Here is a 27,093-nt window from a genome sequence, read left to right as displayed (position 1 = left end):
CAGATACTGTTTTGTTGTTAGAAAATGAGAAACAGAGTAAATGCATATTGTGGCTCAGCTCCCTGAAAGACGGTGTGCTTTGTATCAAATATTTCTTCAAATAAAAGGCTAGAAAAAAATATTTTTTTTTCTATTTTATGTAGAAGATTTTGTACTGTGTCCATTGCTTACTATTCAAAGTCAATTCTCTCATTTTGAGAGCCCATATTTTGGGGCACTGGTCAAGGGTCACATGCATACCTCCCCCTTCTATAACTTTGTAGACCTGATTCAGTGTGCAGTGAATTCAGTGGAAAGGCTCCAGCTCAGTGGGTGCTGGATTAGGCCCCTCTGATGATGTTTCCAGTGCAAATAGTTGCATTATGAGCAAGCTTTATTTTCATCAGGTATTTTGTGAATCAAAATTTGCTTGCAAAAATGGTCCTGAACAGCCTGTAGGAAAAAGACTTTCAGACACATGGTCAAAACTACTCTGCTTAAGAATCCATATGAGTATTCATAAATTTTCTCTATTGCTGACCCAGTTCTTATCAGTGTAAAACTTTTATACAAAAATACATTACAAAAATGAAGATGATTGCCATCAATGTGTGTGTTCCTGGAAGAAGCAGAAGAGAAAGAATGTTATTTTAGCTATTGGCCATCAGAGTCAGGACTAGATCTTTCACGAGCCTTTGATTTGCACCAAGGTTATCCTGTGATCCACAAAACAGCAGCTTTCAGTCCAGGCTTTTCTGATCTCCCCTAAGCATGACAACTTATAAAACAGTTCATGCTGTCTGTTTATTCCTTTGTGACTTTCTGATTATGGATACCAGACATATTATGCTTAATGACTGGAACTTGTTGCTAGAGGAATGGCACACTACAGTTATTACCAACATATTACCAGGCATGGATGAGAATTATCAGTGTCTTTGTATCACTGGTGCAGCAGGGGCCATCAAGATCTAAACGAGTCATTTGGTACTTACTGTTCTGAGACCCATAATGGTGCACCTCAAAGACTGAAGGTTATCCATAATTATTTCACCAACCAAAGGAGAAAAGTCTTCTGAAGAGCTCCATTCCACTAGGAAACAAATAGCAGGAGAAAATCAAATCAGATACCAGTCCAAGCAAAATAATCAAAGTACTCGAATCATTCACAGGTTACTTTTTCTCTTAGCAGTTTCCCATTCCATGTGGATACAAAAAGTCATGTTTAACAGTAATGTTTAGCAAAACTTCACACAGTAATTAAATTATATCTCTGTGTACGAGAGAGAAAAGCAAAATATTGCTCACAAGCTTTTCAGGAAAGAATGCTTAAAAATACACTGCAGTACAAATTACCTTCAGTCAACATTTGCCCTCATTTAAACAATTTCCTTTCAAAGAAAGAGAAGCAGTGGGAAAGAGTAAGCAGAGGATTTGGGCCTGATAATCCCATTTGGCGGTTTAGACATCCAAACCAATAAAAAGTACTGCTTTGCAACTGGATCTACGTAGCTAGGCATGGGCAGAGTCCTTTTGGTTCCACAGGTTCACAAAATTCTCATCACCAGGCCTTGGCTAATTTGTATTGAAATATCCTCCTCGGGACTAAGATCCGACACTCACCAGAGTCTCTTCATTGGTTTCAGTGGATTCTGGCTCTCTTGTCCAGGCCTGCTGCTGCTGTGGTTGCTGAAATTACAGAGCTCCACAAGCACCTATGAAGTTGTATCCACTGTTGAAGTGAATTCAGTGGTGCTGGGCTGACACATCCTTCCCAACCCATTTTGCAGCCTAAATTACAATGGGTACCTTCACCAAAGTGCTGCCGTCAACTTGTACAGACAACTCATATTCCTGCTTAAGGAGTTATGAAATCAGTAGTCCTACTGTCAGTACTCTTTGTCAGTGATTGCAAAAATGAATGTGCATGTAAAATAGTATCAATCAGACCATGAAAAACCACTAGACTTAAAAAAAAGTATGTCTGAAACTGATGGCTGCAGGTAGGAAAACAGCCTCTTTTGCTTTAACTATACTTTATTAATATTTATTTATGATTAAAGGTTAATCCTGGAGTCATACCTCTGGGATTTAGTAACTTGTACCTTCAGACTCAACTTCCAGGAAAACCTTCAAAAACATAGTGAAATTAATCTCTTAAATTATTCTACTGTAGGCATGGGAAAATCCCATCAATATTCTGGATTTACACTGAAGCAGACAATTCAACTCAAAGGTTTCCCTCCAAGATTCACAAAATAATTTATAGATATTTTATTTGCATATTTTTTAGTATTGGAGTCACTAATTTAGAATAAATCAGAGGACAGAGATATTTTAACTTCAGCATGTGGAATTTCAATTTTCTGGCCGTGTCATACCGGTATTTCACGTTAAAAGAAAAAGGCTTCGCAGAATTTTTTGCTCAGCATATACAGCATTTAACTGCCAACACATTTTTCTAAAATAGCTAAGTATTAATAGCATAACTCATTTTTCCTTTCTCTCCTAATTGCTCCTTTTCTGTGATTGCAGTTTGTGAATACACAGCATGTTCTGCAACATTTTTGTGTTTGCTGCAATGAAAAGGATATTGGTTTTGTCTATGGTCTTTGAACTTTTTCACTGCATATTTTTCTAGTTTTCCACGGGTTTTAAATGTACAATTACTTCCACCTTTAGTGGAAGCTATCTCTGTACATTAGAATGAAAATGTAGAGACTGTTACGTTACCATGTTGTAGGTTTTTGTTGACAACTTCATTATAGGAATACTTGTAAGTACCATCAAACTTGATGGCCTGTCAGAGGTTCCACTGTAAACCATGGGGTTTAGTGTTTATAACTCCACCGTATTAAATCATTGAGGACATCATATACATGCTGCAAACTTAAGACACGTTGTCTGTTTTCCAGAAGGATAAAATGGAGAAATTCTGTTCGAACTGCTGAACATGTTATCAACAGGCATGTGGTCACTTCAAATACCATTTTTTTTCCCCAAATATTCGTGTAAAACAAGATAATGTCACTCGACAGATTCTGCCAACAAATCCTGCCTTCACTGAAATCCCCAGGCACGACTGAATGCGCCTCTCAGCATGAGGGGCAGTGGTAAGGTTGCACTTCAGGCAGCACAAAACAAAAGCCAAGGGTGAAATAAGCAGCTTTAAGCTGCTTTTGAGCTTCCCGGTTTTTTAGCTGTTCTATGGACTGGAGACTGCCCAAACATAAACTGGTAGCTCAAGAAGTATATTTAAATTTGGGTAGCTTACACAAATAAACATTGCAGCCCTGTTCTTGATGTGGGACTCCTTCTCAACCCTTCCACTTGTATTTTGGTGTTTAGAAAAGCGCTCCTAATATGTAGAGATCATAACACACTGCCTGAAGAGGAATTAACTGCCTTAATCTAAACAGGATTGCAATCCTACACATTTGCAAGCACGTGTACAGCAGCAACATCATGATACTAGTGTTATGACTAGCAACAGCACGTCAGTTTGTGCACAGAAATAAGGACCACTGAGTTCAGAGGAAGCTGTTACCAAGGGGAGAGAAGGCTGACATTGCCTTTAAAGCTATCTCAAGAACAGCTGAACAAGTGGGTTCTGAAACAATAAATCACAGCTTTGCTCTGATGTTCTAGGGCAAACTGTAGCCCCAACTCATGCTGCTAGTGAAACACCAAGTGCAGGGCCAACACCCCCATCCAGTTGCTGGGGGACACCACGATCTACCAGTCCCTGGAAGGACAACTACTCGCTAGGGAGAGCAGCCAGGTCTGCTAGTCCTTTCACAAGGTACTGACACTATCACAAGGGACCCTCTGGTTCCCTCAACCTGCCGAGTCTTCACTGGCTGCTAGGCTGAGGCTCAGCTGGGCTTCCCATCATACAGCCAGTAATGCCGGCATTTTGCACTTATCTCTTCAACTTACACTGTGGTGGCTGAGACCCATGAAATTGAAAACATAGGAACATGATATTAGCTTGTGGATCAGGTTATGGTTATTGTTATGACTGAGAAACCCCCTTTTAAAGGATATTTACAAGATGGTGTATACAAAGTTACTCAGAATTCAATTTTGAAATATATGTATTTTAAAACATCCCATTTGGAAAAAAACCTGCCCCCCAATTTCAATAAAAAATTCCATAACTGAAAAATAAATATTTTTTGAACAGCTGTGTTGGATTAGTGCCTTCTTTCCCCCCTTGTTTCAAAGTACTGCTGAAAACATATCAACAGTATACACTGAAGCATTGCTATTTTTGACAAAATGTCATTCTCTGACTCATGATATCTGTCATAAAGAAGCTCCTGAATTTTTTTAAATTTTTTGCTTACTTTTAATTTTAAGAAGTTGGGTTTTTCTGCCATGATTTCTACTGAATCAAGTGAGAAGGGGATGACATGGTATAGTTTTAAAGAAATGCAAATTAAGTCATTTATCACTTAAACTCCTGTTATACATTGCCAGATTTCAGCTTTCTACCATAATGGTAATCTGAAAATAATAGATAAATTTCAGCTATAGTAATTCATTGGGTATTAAACCTTTTAGAAGAACGTGAATACCACTGCCTCTATTTTATAGATGGGCAAATGGAGGCAAGGAGAGGTAGAGCATCTCATTTACTCAGCAGGCTGCAAAACAACAAGGTACAAACTCCTATGACCTGTATTACATTTATTGGGCCAGAGCTGCTCACACTTTCTGGCTGTGTGGGATATATATATTTAGTTCTTTCTGGTACCAATACAAAGCTACACAACCATGGCCTTACCCTTGTGATTAATGTGGATCTAAAAATTATGTAACTTTGTGCATGAGCAACCCATCATGAAGTTTTTGCTAAATCTTTGCCTACTTTCTGAGAGAGTGCTGGAAGAGACTGCTTTGGTAGCAAACAAAAAATACCAACCATTTTTGTAACTCTGTAGTACTTGGGACTTTAAGAAAGAACAAAAGGTGAACTAACCTCAGCACTTTAAAAGTTCAATATAAAAATGCTCAAGCGTAGAAACTTGAAGATGAAGAGGGTCCTTTATAAGAGCCCAGGAACAAGAGCTGGTCTTGTAGACTGTACCAGCTGTGCTGCAAAGGACCTGAAAGCTGTTGGGTGAATTAAGGATGGAGCATGTTCCAGTCCTGTTCTGAACACCCCAAAGGGCTGCTTTGTTGTGAACGCTGAATGTCTTTGCTGTTGCGGCTTTCCATCTGACACTTCACGTTATGTCAGAGCAGGGGTTTTTTGTGTGTTTAATATATTGGTGACTATGTGTTTTAATGAAGGTGCCCTGTATTCCAGAGCTAGCAAATGCACGATGTGTTGCTGCGGTCGCCAAGATAAGTAGTAATTTTTAAATAAACAGCAGTATAAACAGTTACATAAAACTCATGTAAATTGCTGGCACATAATTTTAGACTGGCTTAAGTTATGTAACTTACTTGTGGCCAAGGGTGTTTTTTTTTTCTAATGCTCAATTCATGCACTTTAAAATAAAGGGAGAAGTTTGTTTTCACCTGTTTCTTTTCCATCTGCTATCTTTCTGTTATACTGCGCACACCTTAAACAGCTTATCAGAGAGATTGACAGACAGACAAGAAGCAAAGTGAAGGCACAAAACATCTCCTGGCCTTATTGTAGATTCATTCAGGAGCACACCTCCTGACTCAAATAAATAGCCTGAGCCACAGTAGAATTTGTCACTTCTCTTGGCATTTGTTTTTGCTTGCACTTAAATTACTCACTGAATTGCTGAGTAGATTAATTAGGCTGAGGGACATGAGTCCTGTTGCTAAGTTGATGGGGTCTACAGAATAGTGTACTGAGCTGGGATTCTGGGTTTTATTCATGTATTTGGTACTGACTTGCTATGTGACCTTGGGCAAAGCATTATGCCACTCTGGCCTTTAACCCAGACTTAAGCAACAAAGATTCTCCCTCCTTTGCTTCCTCTCCATGTCCAGGGCCTAGGCTGAAGGACACTAATCTTAGCTTGTGCTTCCAAGGGCCTCCAAACAAATAATTGCATTGTTCAATAGCTTCCTTTGAATTGTAAAGCTGAGAGCACTAACACCAGAAACCACTTCACACCATGCCTGCTGATCTTTATGAAATAATGTTAATAATTTACACTCGTAATGTCTTAGAAACTTGATTTAAGGATATTGAAAATTCATGTGAATAAAATCAGGATGAAAGTACCTAAACAAATATTTAGAAGTATAACACAAGTGAAGAGAATTGAACACTATGAAAAGAAGGAATCAGTTTGTTGGTGCAGACAGCATCACCAGCTCAGAGAACATAGTTTGCAGTATTTGGTCAGCTCCTCCTAGCTGCCTTGAACTGTTCTTTCCAGCCTGAATTAAGAAAGGAACCCAATTTTTGCAGATTTACGTTCAGGCTCTGTTCATGCCATTCTCATGTTTGGAAATTCTCCAAAGAATGATAGAAGAAAGACAAGTCATACCAGCTGTAGGGAGTACTGACAGAGATCTCAGCATAGTGCTTCCATTAGGAAAAAACAAATGTTTGGCACTGAGGAGTTCGTATTTGTTCCCATGGATTTTTTTTTTTTGTGTGAAGGGTATAATCCATCCATAAACGCACACTAACACAGAACGCCTGGAACCAGTTGCATTCTGCTCAGTAAGTGTAGAGAGGGAAAATCTGATATGAGCCACAGCATTTACAAAAGGGACAGGTGAACTTCTAATCTGTTCGTTTTGGGACTCTGACTGGGATTTACTACAGTGTCTGAGGGACTTAGGCATATTGCCGTGCAAACACAGAAGTTAAAACAGCGTAGTCATGGCCTAGGACTAAGATTTCTAGGTACTACTAAAAACCTGAGCTCCTAACTGCTATAAATACTAACGTTCATTGTTTTGGATCTTTGGATCTTGTCTATTTCAGTTATTTCTGTAAACTTATTCAAGACTGTACGGGATCAGTAGAAGCATCAATAAGGCTGAAGAGGAATGAAAAAGATGCAGACAGCACTGTGTCCACCTGAAGTAGATAAAACACAGCTGTGTTTTAGTGTGAAAGAGCTACTGGTGATTCAGAGGCCTCTCCTCACAACAGTCAGAAGGAATAGTGCCGAGAAGAGTACCAAGAAGAGCATTCCTAGCCTATTCCTAGAGAGCACATCTTCATTTGAAACTTCTGTGGCTATAAATCTTCATGATACTCGTTTCAGAGAATTGTTTTGTATCAAATACTTTATTTGCAGTAAAGCTTCTTCCCAAACTGCCGTGGGCTCTTTGACCTTTCAAGCCTGCTGATAACTGATAATGTTAGCTAACCTTTCTTGTGGCCCTCTTTCTGGATGTTCCTTTGGCCCAGATCAGAACACTGTATTTTATGTCTTGATGTTTATGGAAAGTGTTACGACAGCAGGCTGGGTGTCAAAGACACATCTTTGCTTGATCATGATTTCACTAGTTCATCTTATAGCAAAATCTATGTTATATAAATGATTTATAAGATACTATTCTTATTGCATTGTAATAAAATTCTCATCAGGAGAAAATTAAGAAATTGACCTTTTTTTCTCAAGTATTTAATTAGTGTTTTCCTATTAGTAATTCTTTATCCATTTTTAATGAGGTCAGCTATTCCAGTACAAAAAGAAATTTTTTCCTTTCTGCTAGTGAAAATGACATCTTACTAATATTTTATAAATAACTAAGAAAATGTGCCATGTGGGTGCACATTGCCTTCCAATGTGGGCCAGTGGTTAAAAAGCTACCATGGATTATAATAACAGCCAAGATTTGGGTCTCAGCCCTGCAATGACAAACATATCCCACTCTGGCTGTAGAAAGAAAAGTGGGAGAAAATACATATTAGAACTGTGGAAAGGAATTGGAGAATAAATGGGGTTCTTATGCAAAGGCTTCACATCCTAGAAAGGTATAACAGGCTTGGCTCTGGTTCTGCAAATTTCCACTCCCAGTGGGTATGTTTTACTCATGTAATCTGTGTAACCAAAGCTGGTGGGGAAGCTTGTGAACACAAGGAGTACTCATTTGCATGAAGCATGCATAGATTAGGCTCAGCTTCTCCCCAAAATATAATACATTAAAATCTAATTAATAATGAGCAGTTGGGAAAATGCAAACAAGTAATCTATCAGACTGTATGAGACAAACCAGAACACTGACCAGCAAGCACTGTTAACAAAGAAAGTAAATACAGAAACGCTGATTCAAGTAACCCGTTCAAGGGGATTCTCCTTTGGTTCACCTGTAATATGTTTTTAAAGAGGGACTTAGCTGCACAGATATTGATGAATCATATTTAAGGCTTTTATTTCTTTACAAACTAATCCCTACAGTAACTTAAAGAGCTTTCACCTTTTCCTAGCAGTGCAGCCAGGTGTTGTAGGCAAAACGATCTTGATTTGAGGAATTTTTACTTAATTTCATTTATTGCCAATTAACACAAACTTCTGATCACTCATTCAGAGTGAGAGGAAAGAAAACATAAACAAACAAACACACATTTAAGTGAACACCTTTCCACTGCCTTTCCCAGGCTCAACTTAAGCCAAACACCTATCCCTCCCCCCTTCCTACTGTCAACTTCCCTTGTCTTCACCATGGGGTTACACTCAGCAATGGGCTTTTCCACCACATTTAGAGCTAGCCAGGAAAGTTGTGACCAGCACCTGGCAACTCCTGACCTCCCCCCACACCAGTGTCCCTTGGCTACTGAAACCTGTCATATATGCCCAACACAGCACTCAGGCGTGGGCTAAGTAGGTGCTTATGTACTAACTCATTGGGTGCTTAGACATGAGCTAATAGGGTGCTCATCTGTGAACCATCTGAGTGTGCATTAGTAAATTAAATGGGTGCTTATGCATGAACTGATTGGGTGCTCATACATAAATTGATTAGGTGTTCATGCATGAACTAATTGAACACTCATACAGGAAAATGGTAAACCCTGCAATTTATGCTCAATACATGAGGTAAGAGATTGAAGCAGATCTAAAGGCTCGATTCCAAATTTACATTCATTTATCAGTTCTGTGGGTCAGATCTAATTACTAGAACAGATTCAGATTTTGGTTGGAGAGACAAACTGACTTTGTTTTAGACCCTTTATGCTTGTAAATGGTCCAGAAAAGTTCATGATGGACCAGAGAAGACTTCAGACAAAGCGGTGAGCAGGAAAACTTTGCCATAACCCCTCTGAAGACATTCTGGTTTTGTTTAAGTCTCCAGTGAGGAAGCATTCCCAAACCCACGAATCAAAAGATCTAAATCAGGAACCTCCTCCAAGACAGAAGCTGAAGGTTTTGAGTTCCAGTCCGGCTACTGACTGTAAAAAAAGTCACCTCTTCTATGAAATACCTATGAACTGGAAGCTATAATGCTTGGCCACATGCAAATAACTTAAAAAACCATACTAATTTTGATAAGTCAAAGTAAACGTAGAAGGTAAAACAAAGTCTAAAATTCAGCAAGATATGAGCCTTTTTTCTTAGACACTAAAGGCACTTAGAAACTAGAGCCTGTATGTCTGGGTTTTCTCATAGCCATTCATCTTGAGCTGCTGTTCAAAATCCTTATAAAACACAAAGCAGAAGAATGATTGAATTGAGTAACTGGTGTCTGATCAACTACATCAGTTAAATATACTGTCACTTAATATGTGACCCATGTTCAAAGGTGTTTTAAATACATATCAAACTTAAAAAATAGAAGTTATTAATTTTTATGTTGTCCAACACATACTACAGACATTCACAGGCGTTAGAAATAGAAAGGTTTGTTTTAACATTTATACATTTCTGTACTTGCTAGGCATAAAAATAGAAGTCAAATTGCACAGTCCTGTTAGCTACGAAAATGTAATGTGCAAATAAAGTGCCCAGGAGACCTAATAAAATGCCATAAATGAACTACTGTAAAAAATATCAGACCACACCTATTCAGCAGGATAAATTCAAATGTCTGACAAAGAAATGTATTCTTTTTTTTTTTTTTTTTTTTTTTTAATGGAGTAAGAACTGTTTTGGGGAAAGAAAGAATGAGTTTCAAAATATACAAAGAAACTTTGAATAAGTGAAAAGGATTTCAAGATTTCAAGATCAAGTTGAATGCAGAATGCTACTTAATTCCACAATAGACTGGAAGAAGATCAAGCAGTGACATAACTTCTACTTTAGAAAGATGCATAGGTATTAATATTAAAGCACCACATTTTCATACCTTAGATTCACTTCTACAAGCATTCATTTCCATAATCAGGGTTCTTCTAGAAATCAAAGATAACACAGACTTGCTGTCTTGGACTTTAACACTGCTATGTGCACTGTTAATTGTCACCAAAGTGGGGAAAAAAGCTGGAGATGTCATATATATATATATGTATTTAAGGCTTTGTGCAAGCTCTGCCTGTAATACTAGCTAAATCTGTCTGGAGTCAAACCTACTGTACAGTACTAGGAGGATCACTGCAGGAAGCCTGCTATGGAACAAATCCAAATTTGATCAAACATGGCAAGACAACTATTGACAAATCAAAGACATAATTACAAAACATATGGAATATGCTGTTTGTGCTCACAGGGACAAGCAGAAGCCCACGCAAAATGATGATTATTTGGTTGTAAAAGGATAACCCAATACAGAATCACAAAAAATATGTAGATAGTTTTTGTAAAATCTTTGAGGTTTTTGACACCGAAATTTTCAACTAAAAGTTTCCGTTGGCACAGTGAGATGTCAACTGAGAATCTCAAATACAGATGTTTTTTGAGCTACAGAACATATATCATACAGGTCCAACCTGGCAGGCTTCCTCGTCCCATGATCTCAGGTGCTGTTCCTTAATAAAAGGCAGCTCCATTCATCCTTTAGTTGAGACTTCCAATGGTAACACCAAATTGCACCAGCCTTTCCTGTACAAAGGCATTTGACTATAACCAACCCATATCATGCAGACATGTGATAGCAATAAACTGTGGCTACTGCATATCTAGCTAGGACCGAACCAGTGATTTAAAGACAATTTAAATTATTCTCATGCAAAAAATTCTGAAATGAACCACAAATTGCCTTGGAAGAAGGGAGGCAGGGAACGACTTTTTGTCAAAATTCAAGCAAGACTCCTTCTCCTGATCTAAGCCAACATGATTTTTTTTTTTTTTTTAAGAGCTACTTTGACATAGAAAAAAAAAAAAAATATCTCCATCCAACAGAAATCCTAGAAGGCAGCTGGGCAGTCCTGACAAACATGAAATATTCTGCTAAAATATCAAACTAAAAAAGGTAACAAGGGCTAAAGTGGCCTAGACGGCTTAGCATCACTATCTGGAAAATAACTTGGCATCCAATCCACAGCTACATCCAAACAGAGAGAAGATTGGCCCTGTTTGCTATATCAAACATGGCTCAGATTTTTTTCTCTCTTCCTCTCTCTTCAAACATAAATAGTTTCAGGCTCTTAAATAAATTAGCTCAGCTTTGGTTATACAAACTGTTTCATTTTTTTGCCCAAAGGGAATATCGATATTTGTTTAAAAATGGTAAATAATATATAAACGGAGATTTTCCATTGCATAGTGATCCTTTTTAGTAGGTAATGTGCTATGTCCATTCTTCTTCCTTATCCTATACTTGGGGATCACAGCATTGTTGTGTCCCAATAGACTACTTCTATTGGGAAATGGATGAAAAAAAAATTATGCTATATGAAGAGGTTTACTTGTACTTATTAAATATAAAAGCAAAATAACAATCAGGTTTAAAATGCGCAGAGAGTAAGTGCAACAAAATTACTTACCATTACTTATAATTATTTTTTTTAAAAGCCTTATGTGTGTGCCTTGTGTGGAACATGTGAACCCTAGAAAGGCTAATTAGTGAAAGACAACAGCTCTTAAAAGCCCTACAAGCACTTGCTGCTGAGCTCTGTTAGGACTGTTACTGGGAGGCAAGTGGTGCCTATCTGGATTATGTTGCTGCTAGGATTCCTTTGCATCAAGACAGTTACAACAGTGTAGCTCTAGGATAAAAATACATCATGCAGTAACAATATGGCAGTGTAACAGAACATTTTACCCTAGCTTCAACTGTGCAAGTTATTTTGTACATTAGTGTGGAATGTTTTGATTGTATTTTCAAAGATGTAAAACTAAAGCAGGTCTTAAGTACTTCCACAATGGGATGTGAAGTTTGACTTTAGGGCATGATTAGCCAAGGGCAGGGTTTTTTCTACTCAATATTACAGTGATTCTTCACATCCTTCCAAAAACTGGCTGGGGTGAGGTGTCTCTGGCTTTGACTCTTTCTCTAGCATGGAGCAGATTATTACTGTTATTATTGATTTATGTCATGCCTGTCTGCTTCCAGCCCCAAAACACTTTACTAAGTTACAATATACATAGGAATAATTTCACATCAGCCACGACCATGCTGTAGCCTTCTCTGGAGGGAAGCTGAAGGGAGCCATTAGGATGGTGCCTGCAACATTAAACAACAATCCAGGAGAGGAAGTAAAGAATACTCTGGCTCCTTAAAGCAATGGCTCAACAGAATGCAGTCACTGAACTGCCATCCAGCTGGGACACCAAAGTCAATACCCGTTCACCCTGTGTGGTTAAAATTAAATCTCCTAATGAAGTGAGATGGTTTTAGTGGTTAGAGAGTGAGTGCAAAGTATTATTCTCCTGTATTATTATTTGTAAGTTATACAGCTAACAAGGGAAAAGATCACACACAAGAAAATAGCAGACAGTTAGATAATGTTCCAAGGCCAGTTTCTAAATGACATTTGGGCAAATAAAGCTTTGGAAAAACTATGTTGAAAAAAAGATGACACAGAAAAAAGGAATTGGCAGTTTCTCACTGTTTTTAGGGAACTATGCTAACCAAACAGAAGTGATGTCAGTTTTTATCCTCTGTAATTCAGGTCCAGAGAAAAGAACAGTATGGTATTAGCTTCTGTTAATGAGCAGGTATTCCCTAAATATTGCTTTAAATGCTCCTGAATTTCAATTTTCTTAGAAAAAGAAAATAAATTATTGAGGGGAAAAAACCCCGCCCTAACAGCTAATTTTTGTCTGTGGATTAGCAAAGTGTTTAGATGGTTTTCTGGATAGGAGGTTTATATATATCACTAAAAAGATCCTCACACAATGTTATCAAGCTCTCCTTTCAGGGCTAGTAATTGCTAGCTGGTTCTAATCATTCTTGCAAGTGATCATTTGAAAGGTTCATTTTATGACCCCTCAAACTAACACAAAGAATCTCACTCCATAATGTAATAAACAATTCTACACCCAGTGCTTAATTAATTCCCGAAAGTCACCAAAAGAAGCTATTAATGATCTTTCTTTTTATCTAACCATAAATATGCAAGTCTCCTGGGATAACGGATTTAAAAAGAACATTCTGGCAAAACTAACTGTCAACTTGATAAAGCATAAAATGATCACCAATGAGAATAACTCAAAATACAACAGCAATGCTACCTAGTCTGATTAGAAAGTTAGGTCGGGTTGGATTATATTTGTCTGAATATTGTGTTTACCAAAAAGAGGACATGGTGCAAAGCAGACTCAACCTAAATGAATACATAAAAGAAAGATACTACAACTTTTAAAAAAATATTTTAAAAAATCAATTCTATTTGGGAATTTGCTTTACTGTGAAAATATCAACAGTCATTATAATTAGAGCGTGGCCAATATTTCAAGGTTGTTTAAAATATATGTATTAAAAAGAATAGGCTGATATTTTCAAGAGACCTTAAGTATTTTAGGAGCCTACGTATTGTTTTCACAAGTAAATCAGACAGTAGGAAGCCCTTAAATGAAATTTAGTTTCCTGGCAACCCAAGCTATTGCTGAAAATTAGATTTAGGCTTCTAAAGGGCTTTGATGTTTTTGAAAATCACACTTCCTGCAGCACTGCACAGCTGACTAGGTGTAATACAGTAATTTACCCTTCTACTGAGGCTATCAGGAATGGAATCACTCTGATGGCTTTACTGATGTCTGGGAGGTTGGGTTTTTTTCCTTACACTTTAAAAAAAATTTTTCCTGGACATAGCCAGTGATGACTGGAACCTCTGACCAGAAACAGGGGGGGGTAAAGAAAGACAGACTCTGCCTTTTCCAAAATAAGCTCATGCAGTCCTTTGGGAGATTGCACTTGATGCCAGCAGAGCCTGTGCACCAGCAAGTCCCACCTTCAGTAGAGCTCCCTGAGCTATTGGACCCTTGATGGACTGGGGCTTTTTGAATCTCTCCTGTTGAAGCAATCCCTGTGACACCCACACAGAGAAACATGAAATTCTCCTGCCCCACAGCACAGCCATTATGTTTTTGCTATATGTATGGAAATCCAAGTTTCAAGTACTTCTCAGATGAGTTTTTGATTATTAATACAAGGAAACAAACACAACAGGAAACGTTAAGAGAGGCACAGTGGGAAATAACCAAGAATTTTCAGGCTCCCCACCCCTTGACTCCCTTGTGCTAGGTAAAGGCGGCCTCAGATCTTCAGAACAGTGCTTTTCAGTTTCTTGACCTGTGGAAGGACTCAGGCTCCCACCGGAAGATGGACGCTGTGGACTGCTGCCCTTAACACTGAAGAACATACTGTTCCAAGCATTTTAGAAAACCTGGAAGTTCCTTTAAACAGGAAATTTTAAAATTTCTCATTTTTGTTCTAATCTTCAATAAAACTTTTTTTTTTTTAATGTTGGAATTTCCTGTGGAACAGAAATTCTGTTTTAAAACCATTTCTATTAAATGCTATTCAGATGGAAGCATTTTCCTATTCATTCCACTTTGCAACTAACTGGTGCCACCCCAAATGTATTGCTCTTCCAAGAACGATGTGGCAGCCCTGGAATAGCTAATTAGTTGGGCTGTATGATGCCTCTGCCAAAAGTTTCAGCTTCCAGAGGCATTCCTTTAAGGAATGGTGGTGTGGGTTTGGCATTTACAAGGATACACATGGTTTTGGGAGCCCACAGGCACCAAAAGTTAGCTTGTGTTTCATAACTGCTCATCTCAACCCAGTCATTGAGTCCTAACCACAGTGAGTCAAGCAAACTTCTTCAAAGCACTCATGGAGAAAGCTTTTGGTTAATTTATTTTTGTTTTTTAATAAAAACTGTCTTTGGGGAATCTTTTAAGAAAATTCCACTTCTACAGCTATTAACTGGGAAAATAATTATATTCAAACATTACTGGCATTGTAATATAATGTCTTGTAGATAAATAACTTTGTCACTTAGTCCTCAGAGTTTCTACATTGTTAAGGTAAATGAAACATGTCTAAATCCAGTACCTTTATACTTGGTCACCACAGCTGAGTTGACACTCAGAGGTTCTTGGAAGGTGACAGTGAGTGATGTACTGCTTGTTACCATGAGACAGACATTGGTTGGCGCCTCAGGGGCTCCTGGGAGAGAAGAGAAAACATCAGCTCTTCAGCACAACAAATCCTATTCAAACAATGTTTCTGAGTCTTCAAAGAACCCACTGAAAATCACCCTGCAATTGTGAGCTTTGGGTTGTAGGTGTTTGTGCTGTCTGCCTTTTGAGCATTTTAATTAGTGCCCCTGCTAACAATATCCTGCAGACACCATTTGTTTCTATCATGGTTTTTGGCTCCTTTTGGTTAAAAATATCTTCCTGCATATATGTAACCCAATAAAACAGATTCATGCTAATTATGTCAATGAAAAGCCTCTATAAATCTCTTGGGGTGGGTAGGAGGAGAGAGAAAGGACAAAAACCACAAAGAGCTAATTAAACCTTTATGGTTTCACTAACAAACTCAAATTTATCAAATAACAGAAAACAATTTTACATTACTGTGATTCAGAAATTGCAAATTCCACAAATGTTTCAGTGCAATAGTTCTAAAACCTTGTTATCAGTTGAGGCCCAAGATTTATTTTTTTTTTTAAAAAAGCTCGATTTGCAGAATATTAATCAGACTCAATTCAGAAACCAAACACAAAAAGTCATGACTTACTGCTGGGATTGATTTAAAAAAAATCATTACACATACTTACTAAATACAGGAAATACAGCAGTAGTGTATCTAACACAAGGAGCACTACATCTATCTTGAAGAAGTAATCTTAGAATACAATAAATTTGAGAAAATTATCTGTAAGTAAATTTATATAAATATGGTTGTAAAAATGTTAATGGCGATGATTGTATGTCATTGAATATGATATGGCTAAAAGATCTACAGGTGGAAAAATTCAGCCCTGTTTTACTCCTTCCCTTGGGCCCAAATTCACATTTACTTTGGGTACAGACTCATTTGTACAACTGTTTAAAAGTAACCCATTCTGTGACTACGCTGATGAAATGTTATACATGGATGCCAAAATTATGATTATGTTTTCACAGTTTTTGTGTGTAAAATGAAATTGCATTGTTTGATCAGATTTTTAGAACTCCATTCTTCTAAAACAGAATACATTTATTTTTTAAAAATCAAATTACAACAGAAAAAAGGCCAATGTTCCCATCCCTCTTTCTCCCTATTCATATATTCTTTTCTAATCATCCTGGTTTAAACTCTGAGCACATTAAATGAGATCAAGGAGTAAATGAAGAGAAATAAGCAGGACAGAATCATTAGTTCCTGAACCGAGTCTGGAGGTCTAATTTTTGGCAGCCCACTCCTTTAGGAGCAATGTGCTTGCCGCTCTCAGATTTGGTTCTCGATTGCTCTAACATCAATTTCCTTCTCACTCTTGGGAAGGCCATTTAGACATATACCTCATTTTTCCCACCCTAACATTCGTCTGCTTCATGTCAGTGGTTTGAGATCAGTTAGTGAGAGTGTCTTTGCTCAACAAAGTCAGAGTGTTCTCAGTTGTAGAGTTCTTGTCTTGGAATTTTGCAGCTATTTTCTTCTACTTACTAGCGTGCTCGTAGCCTGCCTTCATGCGCTTGTATAGCCTGTATCTCCATTCCCATGCTTTTAGTTGCTTCTCTTTGTCTGTGTTGTCTGTACCAAGGCCTTCATTCATCACTTGTGCGGACAATTCAGTAACTCGCTGCTGTGCTTCCTGGACCAATGTACTCAGATGCACTGACCTGCATTCCATGTTAAAAACTACCAAGAAAAGGGAAAAATAAGTAATTGCTTGGTAGACTTATGTGTCAAAATTCTGGCCTTATCCATACTGGTATAACACATGGAAGGTCAAATCCCTGAACACTCTTGTCTTCCGGGAGTTATCTTATCATCAAGTGGATTACAGTATGCCAATTTAGACACTTATGGATCTAGCCGCTCAAATGGGATTAATGAAATGCATAAATTGAGCAAATTTTTCTTCCAGTGTTTCTCATATGCTTAAAAATGTTTTTATTAGACTGAAATTGCATATATGTTTTAAGTTGGTGGAATATTAAACATGAATAAAATAATACAGCATTTGGTTTCTATCCAACCCCTACTTTGCTGTAATATCCTAAGCTTTCGTAGAAAAAGAGAAGGTTGTAGCAGTTATAAACACATACAATATATAAATTTCTACAAGCAAAGAGAGATCTAATTGGTAAACTTAAGAATGAGAGTTTTGTGCCCAAGAGCCATGGCTGGTATGGAATGGGTCCCTTTCCAGGTTTTCTTTGTGCCACAGCTTTGCCCATGTAATATCTAATCAGTCCACTGACAGGCTGGACAGATAGCGAGCAGCTTCACACACGGAGAGTTTGTTTTTCTCCAGTGCTTAGAACAATTTAATTTGACATTTAGCAGTTCAGATTGTCTGTATGAACTACTGCATGCTACATAAAGGTGAAAATGAAGATCACATAGTTTACAAACTAAGATAGGTTTGATTTTAGCACAAAGTCCTCAAGACTGCCCTAAACCAGTTCCTCAATTATCAAGTGAAATGGGGTGAATCGATTCCTTTTTTTCAGAAATGCTCTTAGCCTGAAACTGTTCAAACTATTTGCAGTTTAGAAAATAGGACTCATAAAGGTGTTTAATCTGAAAAGAAATGCAACCACTGATCTGACATTCAATATGCAGGAAATAATGTACACGAGCAGAAAATCTGAAATCACAGAAAATAACTTGCAGAAGAACTCTGAGACAGCCTTAATTTAAAAGGCCCCTATTTACCAAAAACACTGCCACAGCACAAGCAGCTACAATGATGGGGAGTTGCTGTGTAGGGACAGCCAGGTCCCCCCAGCTCTGACAGGTTTTTGACATCAAAACACCACATGAACAAAGATGTCTGCGCACACGAATGTCTTATTCCTAAACTGGAATCTTAGTATTATGGGACAAATCAGATTGGAAAGGACCTTCTCTAGTCCAACGTTCTTATTCAAAACAGGGTCAGATATAAGGTCAGACCAAGTTACTGAGGGCACTACCAGCCTGGTCTTGAGAACGTCCCAGGATGGAGGCTTTACAACTCTAGGCAACCTGTTCTACTGCTTTACTGTCCTTATGGTGAAAAAGGTGTTTGTTTTATCCTCTGAACCTCTCGTTTTAACTTTTGCTCTCTCTTATATCACAACCGAAGTTTAGTGGAGTCTAAGAATAACCCTGCATACTAATGTGAAAAGTGCCATGGGATCTTTAAAGCCACAGGAGGAGAGCAAATAATTACTCAACGCCTCTGACATCCAAAAGGTTGTTTTTGAAGAATGTTTGTCTCTAAGACTTTGCTTTCAGAAGCTGGCTTGAAGCCATCCTTCTTGAAGTTTGATCATCCTTCATATGGACATCAGAGACATATGGCTAGGCTTACTGGAATCTGCTGGTATCTTCAGAACTGCCCATTTACTGGGAGGCCAAAGGCGATACGATTTCCTGGATCCATGCCTGCAATAAGCATATAACACATCTGATAGCACAACAGGACTGAGGAAGGAGTTTTTATGTGCCAGAACTTCAGGTGATTGAGAAATGGCATTGGTTCAAGTTCTTGCTAAGGATCTGGCTCTATCTGCTCAATCAATATTCTGATCCACAATTGTCAGGTCTTGGAAATGTGTCCAATTAGCCACAGGAAATTTTAATCTTACTTTTATTTGGGTTCACACGAAGAAGCCAAGCCAAACCATGAGTATATGATGAATAAGGGTAACTGAAAAGATAATGCAGTGGACTTTGCCTCTTCCCCAACTAAATTAATATTTTAAATGCTGTACTCTATGATCTTTCTTATTTTGTGTTTAAGAGATGTTGGGTTCCTGTTAAGATTTACACTGTCTGAACTCCACACAGAAATGAAGATCATAGTTTTACTTTCTATTGTTTTATCTGCTGCTGTATCTTAGGCAGAAATGCAGGTGATACAGATGGAAGTTATCTATCCTCCAGATCCTCTCTTCTACATTGTTAGTTTAGGGCCTATAATGAGATTTCAGTTTGATCACTACAGCTAGTATGGTAGAAAAGCAAGAGTTTTCTCTGTAGGAAGCTTTCTGTGTGCACTTGGAATGGGGAATTCCTCTACCTTGCAGTCTCCCAGATCTGTGCATCTGTTCTATACACTTCCAATCAGATTAAGAGATGTTTGTGTCCTGTCGCAAAATTGGGGTGAGTTAGAATTTTCATCAAAATCCCCTCCCCTCCCACTTAGCCTGGGGAAGTCTTGTTCAACTGCCCACCACAGAGAAATAAAAATGCTCCCACTGGGTGCTGGATCATGTTTTTGCAGCCCTGAGATCATACAAACAGAAAAGACGGGTTAAATACAGAAAGCAAAGCAGAAAGACTAGAGAGAATAGAAAGTGACTGTTATCAGTTCCACAAGAATGAAGCCACATACAAAGATGCTGTAAACCTTTGTTCTGAGTGCTGAAAATAACATTTTGCCTTTTGCTCTCAACTAGCAACAGTAAAACCTTAAGGTAAAAAAAATGCAAACCAAACAATCATTTGCTTTTTATTGAGAATACTTTATCCATTATTTCAATTAGAAAAACTAAAAATCAAGATAAGTGAAGTGGAAATTTGGTGGGTATATTTTGAAATGGAAATGAGGTGGTTATATATTCATATTCTCTGTGTTCATAGGCATGTTTGCATTAATTACAGGAAATGAATACTAATTTATGATTGCCCCTGCTCGCCATCAGACTGCATTTATTTACAGATGAGGTCAATGAAAAATTAGTTTAGTCTTTTTTACTGCTGTTTAGAACACTCAAGACTGTGTTTTCCTCTAGATTTGTCATGGTTAATGAATGTTGCTTCAGCAGTCAATCATGTACTCTAAATGCTGTCACACTTTTTTTTAAAGCCTCAGTCATGAACCATGACAGAAAAATAAACAAATAAATATAAAACTAAAAAACTCTTTTCACTGAGCAGCTACACTATGCAAAAATCTCCAGGGAAGGTTAAAGGAGGCCAGAATAAATGATAAGTGCTGTGGACATAGAAAAGCAATAAAGGTGTACCAACACTGAGGGTCTGGCAAAAAAACTTAACACACACATGCACACACACTCTCCAGTGAAAAAACTGGCAATGTTAGTAGCCTCAAGGTGCAATTTCCTGGAGCACCGAGATTGACATGCCAGCACTAAATGTTGTTAATTTAACTAACTTCAAATTAATGGCAGAGTCTGCAGTGGCCGAACCCCTCAAACACAGTCTCATTATAGCCTTGCTGGGAATGTCCTAAATATAGGCATTGACAGTTTAAAACAAATTCGCATACATTGGTGTATTTTTAGACACAAGTAAGGCGTCAGAGTTTGTGTCATGGTATACAGTTGATTAATTGGGTTGGTAAGTCACCCTCCAACCCACAAATTGTGCATAAAAATGCCCACGGAGGAATACAAAGGAGTTTTATAACTACAATATGTAGTTACAAGCAATATTGGTATTCCAGTAAAGCAAGGAGGTCTGTTTTGTGTTTAGAGTTTCTCTGGTTCTGTAGAACTTTGAAATTCTCACTTAAGTGAGGAGTCTGTGGGTAATGGAAATGATAGATTTCAACACAACCTGTCTCCTGAAGGCAGCATAGTCAAAATCAAAAGGATAATCAAAATAAACCAAAGTCTAGACAGCCTATCGTCCTTTCATTTTTGATGACAAACTCCGTATTTCAGACCACGATCTTTGAATCACTCAGTTCCTGTTTCCGTATTTTTAAAGATTTTTTTCTCTGTATTGATATTAACTCAACTGCCCCAGTGTTAATCACCAACCTGATTCATCACTTGCTGTATCTGACATGAAGAACAAAAAAGATCCACTGAGCATGCATTCAACAAGCAGATATTGCTGCAAATGTCCTCCAGCACTGTGGCACTGTTGTTGGTATAATCATCTTTATGATAAAACCAGGGAGTTTTTCTTTGTACCTAATTTCCAAAACCAACAGCAAATCTAATCTCCTTTATTAGACAATTATCTCAGAGAATTCAGTTTTGGTTCTTTACTTACAGTGTGGGCTTTCCTTTGCCCCAACATGTAGAAGGGTCCTAGCAATAGGGACGTTGTTTGTCAAAATGGCAATATCCAAAGGAGTCAGTCCCTCACTGTTCGGTGTGTTCAGGTCCAGTTCCTCCAGTGTGTATTGGTAAAGAAGAATCTGAACAGCATCCAGATCTTGCTGTTCTACGGCCTCAAAAATAGCTTCATTGCACTGGAAATTCTGTGTATCAATAAAGAAAAAAATTCAGTAAAACTTTTCACATGTCAGCGTTTTAGAAATATATTGAGAAAAATCATTTTTGTGAGATTGCTCCAAAAATATTCATCTCCAGCCCCAGCTTAGGTTCAGGTAGTAACATGGAAATTTCATGGAAATTAAGGTCTGTGGGAAGATTCAAGTAAGATTCAAACTCATACAAAACAAACCCATACTTATTAGACATCTGTCCTGTAATCAAACAACATGAAGGACATTACAAGTTTTCAGCGTGAAAGTGGATGAAAGTGATTTTGGCAGAGTCTTGGACTATTGATTTTTTCAAACTCAAAATTTTATATAAAAATATATAAACTCAGGTGACCAAAATCCAAATCAAACAAGCTATTCTGGAGAAAATCCTTCACAGCTCCGGTGTGAGCTAGTAATCGGTACTGTTCATTCAAACACTTCAGTCATTTCTAGGTGCTCATAGTTTTGCATTTAACTTCTAATTAGAAGCAGCTTTGAAATGTAAGGTCCTTAAATAAAGAAGTAGAAATGAGACTGAAAAAATTGACTATCTAGTGTGCATGTCCAGAAAGTGATGTGTCTGAATGGCAGAGAACACAAGCAGACAAAACCAAGAACATACATGGCACTGACTTTCGAGCAGGGAGGACCACCGAACCTTTTCCTTACCGATGTCAAGGAGATAAATGAATGCTATAATACAAAAGAAACCCATCGTTTCTTAACTGAGCTGGGGAGAAGCAGGTGCAGGAGAATAGCATGGCCTGCAGGGCTCTGTTATGAGAACATCCTTCTGGAGCCTACAGTGATGACGTTATTTGCCAAGATTCTTTAAATTCTCTCCCAGTGTCCCATTGCCATCATTACCCAATAGGTTTTTTTCCCTCTTAAGAATGAATTAGTAGAAGCAAAAGCCCAGCTAAACAAGGAGGGCTCAGCGTGTGGTCACATAAAGGAACTGAGATCTATTTAGACATGTTGTGCCAATAGGCATACTAAAGAAGTGGATACATAAGAGGGCAAGCGATCCAGCTACATGATGTAAAGTAGCTTCCTGTGTCCTGAAACCCACCTGGAGGAAACACAGAAAATTCTTATAAGATAATGTATTCTTTATGATATAATATTGAATTGAAACTGTTCTCTACTGTGATTAGAAATTAGCATTTCAGCCACACCAAAACTTACATTTCTTTTTTTAAATTGGTGAAGTTTAATTTAGCACATCTCTGTCCAAGTTTTGCTGTCAGTAAAACAACACTTTCTGAAAGACCACTTATCTGGTGGAATGTCTTTTGTCTCCTCCTAAAACACATGAACTAATGGTTTGCAAGCAGTTCTGAAAACTAGAGTCCACAGCTACACCTTGGGATTCGATCAGTCCTACAGGGTTTGTTTTTTTTCAGTTGTGCTTGAAGTTAAAAGTGTCTTCAGAAATTCTCAGGCCTTACAGAGAGCTTCTGGTCTACTGTTTTGCATGTGAAGTCTTGGTGCCTCACTAAGAAATTGCAAAGATGATGTTATTTTAAAGTTTTAATGTGGACCCCACCTATGCTGAATATTAGGGATCAGCAGAACAAGACAACAGATACACATAAGATGACCTTTACCCAAAACTGTCAATATAGAAAAATGAGTTATGTTAGATGACTATCTAAGGATGAGGTGAACTATGTATGCAGCAATAAAGCAAATCTAGGAGTGCAGTGCCAATTTGGAAATCTGCTTTTTAGACAGAAGCATAAAAGATAGCTCATGCTGGAGAAATATTTTTTCTGTAGATTTCTATGCAGAATAAAAGACACTACTTAAACAAGTGCTTCACCGAAATGGGTCTCTATCCAATTCTTGCTTTCAGATTCTTCTCTAGATAGTAAGATTCAGATTCATTTTGTTATCAAATACTTAGATCATACTTCCGTGTTAGGTGTAAGAGAAAACTATCAGAAAAAGGAACAGTTGAATGGTAAGCAGCTAGATTTATTATTCTTTATCCACTGCTCTATTCAAGGCAAAAAAATCTGTCTTTCAGGGCACATACTGTCATTAGAGAGGGTACATCTCCAGAAAATTTTAGAAAAAAAGGCCAACACATGTTTCTTTTATCATAAGATAAAACTTAAAAATGACAGAACTTTTTACTGCAATGCAGCAATATTTCTTTTCATTCCAGTAGCTACACATATCTGCTGTATTGCTTATATAACACCACCTTATCCTGAAATCAGAGAACCTACGCTTATTCTAGGGTCTTGTCCCTATTCTGAAGGGATGAAGGGCTCTAGCTAGAAACGAAAATAATTTTAATTGATTTTAATTAAATTTTTTATTTAAAAAAATATTAAAATTACATTATTAAAAATATTTTAATTAATGGTATGATTCTGATACATGCGATACATCATCAAATTTCACTCAAGACAATGGCATGCATTTAAAAGCTGCACATCACTGTACTATGCATTCAAAATTAACATAAATTGATCATTGATGTTCCACCTAGAGGGAAAAAACCCCAAAACTGTGCTCCTTCATTCTTTGAAACTTCATTATTATGAATGCAGAACTGTGAACTGATAGACTGTTTTGTTTCATATAAATTAGAAATGCAACATATATTTACCAGTTCTTCAAAACTATTTATCAACATTCTAAAAAGCATTAATTTCATCACAATTTAAAACCATTTAAAATTCTTTTTCTCCTGATTTTGGAACTTTCTCTATAGTGTTGTTTATGTAAATAAAGGGTAATTATGCTTCAGAAGCATCTGCATTTTGATCCAGTCAGAGAACAAGCAAAATGGTATTACTCTTGTAATTACTTATAGTTAGGAAAACCTACTTATTTAACAGTAAATTCATAAAGAGCTTACTAACAAAGGGAACTGAAGTAAATTGAATGACTATTAGTTTCCATTTCTTTTAGTTAAGTTCGTTTTGGGAAACACTGGCTAAGAATCTGACAGCTGAACAAAAGGTACAGCTTGTGAGACTACTCAATGACAGGCTTGTGGTGCTCGCTTAAGGACAGGAAACTATGTATTTCTTGGTTCACATTTCCACTTCTGTGGCACAGGGTACACATACAGTTTTCCCATTTTTTTGAAATCAGAATAGTAATTTTTTTAAAATCTGTTTTATGTGTGTGCATAAAAGTTAAACGAGTTAGCATTTGTAGAGTGCTACCCTAAGTGGTCAATACCATTATTTGGCTTTAATTCCAGTTTTGTGTGAAACTCAATAAATCTTGTAATACGTCTCAGGAGTTTCTTGTGTTATATAAAACAAAAAACCCCAACCCTGTTACATAAAAATAATAAAAAAAAGATGGCTAACTCCAGTATTACAGCTGAAATTAACCCAATGAAATGGCTGACAAAAGCATTTAGCCCTTTTCAAATATATATACACACACACTTTAACAACAGATTTTACCTACCTGAGTGATTATTGTAGAATTATTTTAAAACTTTTGATTTGAATTGTTATTTTTGGATTCAGTTATCAAGATTTAGACCTGCCTAGATGCCTTTGAAAATGCATCTTTGGATTTTTGCTTGCCAAATGAAATACCTGAAGTATTTGTGAAATTTTGGTGTTAAGTTGCTGAACAGAATCTAAGCGCATGCTTAAGTTAATTCCTCATAAACACTTGCCAGCTAATCTGTTGGCTCAGGTTCACCAAAAGGAGAAAAGTAAAAGCAAATTTCTATTTCTTTATTTCATTAGAAAACTGATTGAAAAAGCTATGCTGATTTAAACAAGAAACAGAGCATCAATTTTAGAAGGTACTTCATCCAATCCAAAGAATTATGAGACCAAATTGCAAATATCACGTTTTCCAAATGAACAATTTGGACACAAGAAACAGGCTGAAATATGTTGGCAGGTCTCGTGACTTCAGGGTATAAATACATGGGAACCGCATATGGGCTTTCTAACTGGGCATGTATGCATCCCTCATCCACGTAGCTGTGCACATCTAACCATGCTATGGTGAAACAGCAAAAACATCTACCTCATTTTCAACCATGCCAGTAAATTGCCCCATTTGCAATGTGCATCGAGGCTAGATCTCCAAGTCCAGAAAAGTGTTCTATATACCTGAACAATTTTCCCCAACTATGTTTTCATACAGAAAACAGACATATATTTGAAGATTATATAGTTTTCTGCAAAAAGTTCGTCATATTATATGTAAAAGACTCTCTGGTATTGCAGCATGATTCAGACATCTTCAGCCCACGGGTAAGAAATACAAATAGGGGTAAGACATAGTACATTTTAGACCCCATGTCCTTAATTTTTTACACCCCATGTCCTTAATTTTAGTCCAGCTGGTATTGCCACAAATACTAATGAAAGCCTTCTAATTTCTTGGCTTCTTTTACATTTACTAGATTACTTTCTCCTGCTCTGAAAAGACAAAACCATTGGATTCAAAGAGAAACTGAATCACATTTACAAGTGATCAGGTAAAGTTTAGGGGCAGTTTTTACATTGCTTTTTCCTTGACGCAGTCCTGCAGCCTCTAATCATTAGCTAGACAGCTGTGCTATGTGATTAATTTATTTAGGTGTTGCTCTGATGCACAAATGTATATACTGAAAAGGACTACAGTATTGCTTTGCAGTAAGTAATAACCATGTTCCAGTAAGTGATTCAGTGCTGGAGTGTTTAGAAATGCAATCTTATGTAGCTTAATTAAAATGAAGTGCCCCTTTCAAGATATTTGCTCCAGGTTTGACTGAAAAAGTCCACTATGTGCTACTGGAGTTGGAAAAAACGTTAAAGCAGTTTCTCCAAAGACTTGTTTTGATAAACATGAGTTCAAGAATAAAGCTATTTTGGGACATTGCTATGTCTGCAGCAAGACAACAATTTACTGAATGGAAAGTGTTTCACAGCAAGAGAGAATGGAAAGAAAAGTCTTCACTAGCCAAAGCCGAAAGAAAACAATTTCTAACAAATGTTGCTCACTTGTCTGGAGACATGATTTTAGCTATTGACTTAGCTCTGTAGCACAGAAACTCAGTGATTAGAAAATACATCAGCTAGAAACTTGAGCTGGAGTATTTCCACTCTTTCACTGATGGATTCCTTGCTATTTATTTCTAGGGAAAACTGTGAAAAAAACCCGGGCAGAATGGATAGAATGGAATCCAAAGCATTTTGAGTTCAGTGGGAGCCTGACTGTTGTGGACACCAGCTCAGACCCCAGATGGGTAATACTGAGAGGTACCTATGCTCACTGTAGGTCAGCAGTGACAAGAGTCATGCTATTCCCATGACAGCATAGTAGGTTGGGGAAAACAAAAGTAACACAAGTCTATATCCCATTAAACTACCATCCACATCACAACATAAAATCAAGACTCCTAATTAAGATTACTAATTGCACAGGAAGTCCCACCACCTGACTGAAAGGGAAGACAAAGTGAG

General features: G+C 37.5%; 1 protein-coding gene across 1 annotated transcript in view; it reads right to left on the bottom strand.

Annotated features, from left to right (window-relative positions):
* Positions 1 to 27,093, bottom strand: part of ANKFN1 (ankyrin repeat and fibronectin type III domain containing 1) — a 62,312-nt gene that overhangs the window by 33,294 nt on the left and 1,925 nt on the right. The window contains exons 2-5 of the mRNA XM_014281540.2: positions 21,430 to 21,640; positions 16,915 to 17,109; positions 15,313 to 15,426; positions 975 to 1,072 (exon numbers count right to left, since the gene is read on the bottom strand). Of these exons, the coding sequence (XP_014137015.2) occupies positions 975 to 1,072; positions 15,313 to 15,426; positions 16,915 to 17,109; positions 21,430 to 21,640 (618 nt within the window). The remainder of the gene's footprint in view (positions 1 to 974; positions 1,073 to 15,312; positions 15,427 to 16,914; positions 17,110 to 21,429; positions 21,641 to 27,093) is intronic.

The sequence above is a fragment of the Falco cherrug genome, chromosome 1 (assembly GCF_023634085.1).
Source record: "Falco cherrug isolate bFalChe1 chromosome 1, bFalChe1.pri, whole genome shotgun sequence".
Classification (NCBI taxonomy): Eukaryota; Metazoa; Chordata; class Aves; order Falconiformes; family Falconidae; genus Falco; species Falco cherrug.
The sequence above is the reverse complement of the archived record's forward strand: the minus strand, read 5'-3'. Positions and strand labels throughout refer to the sequence as shown.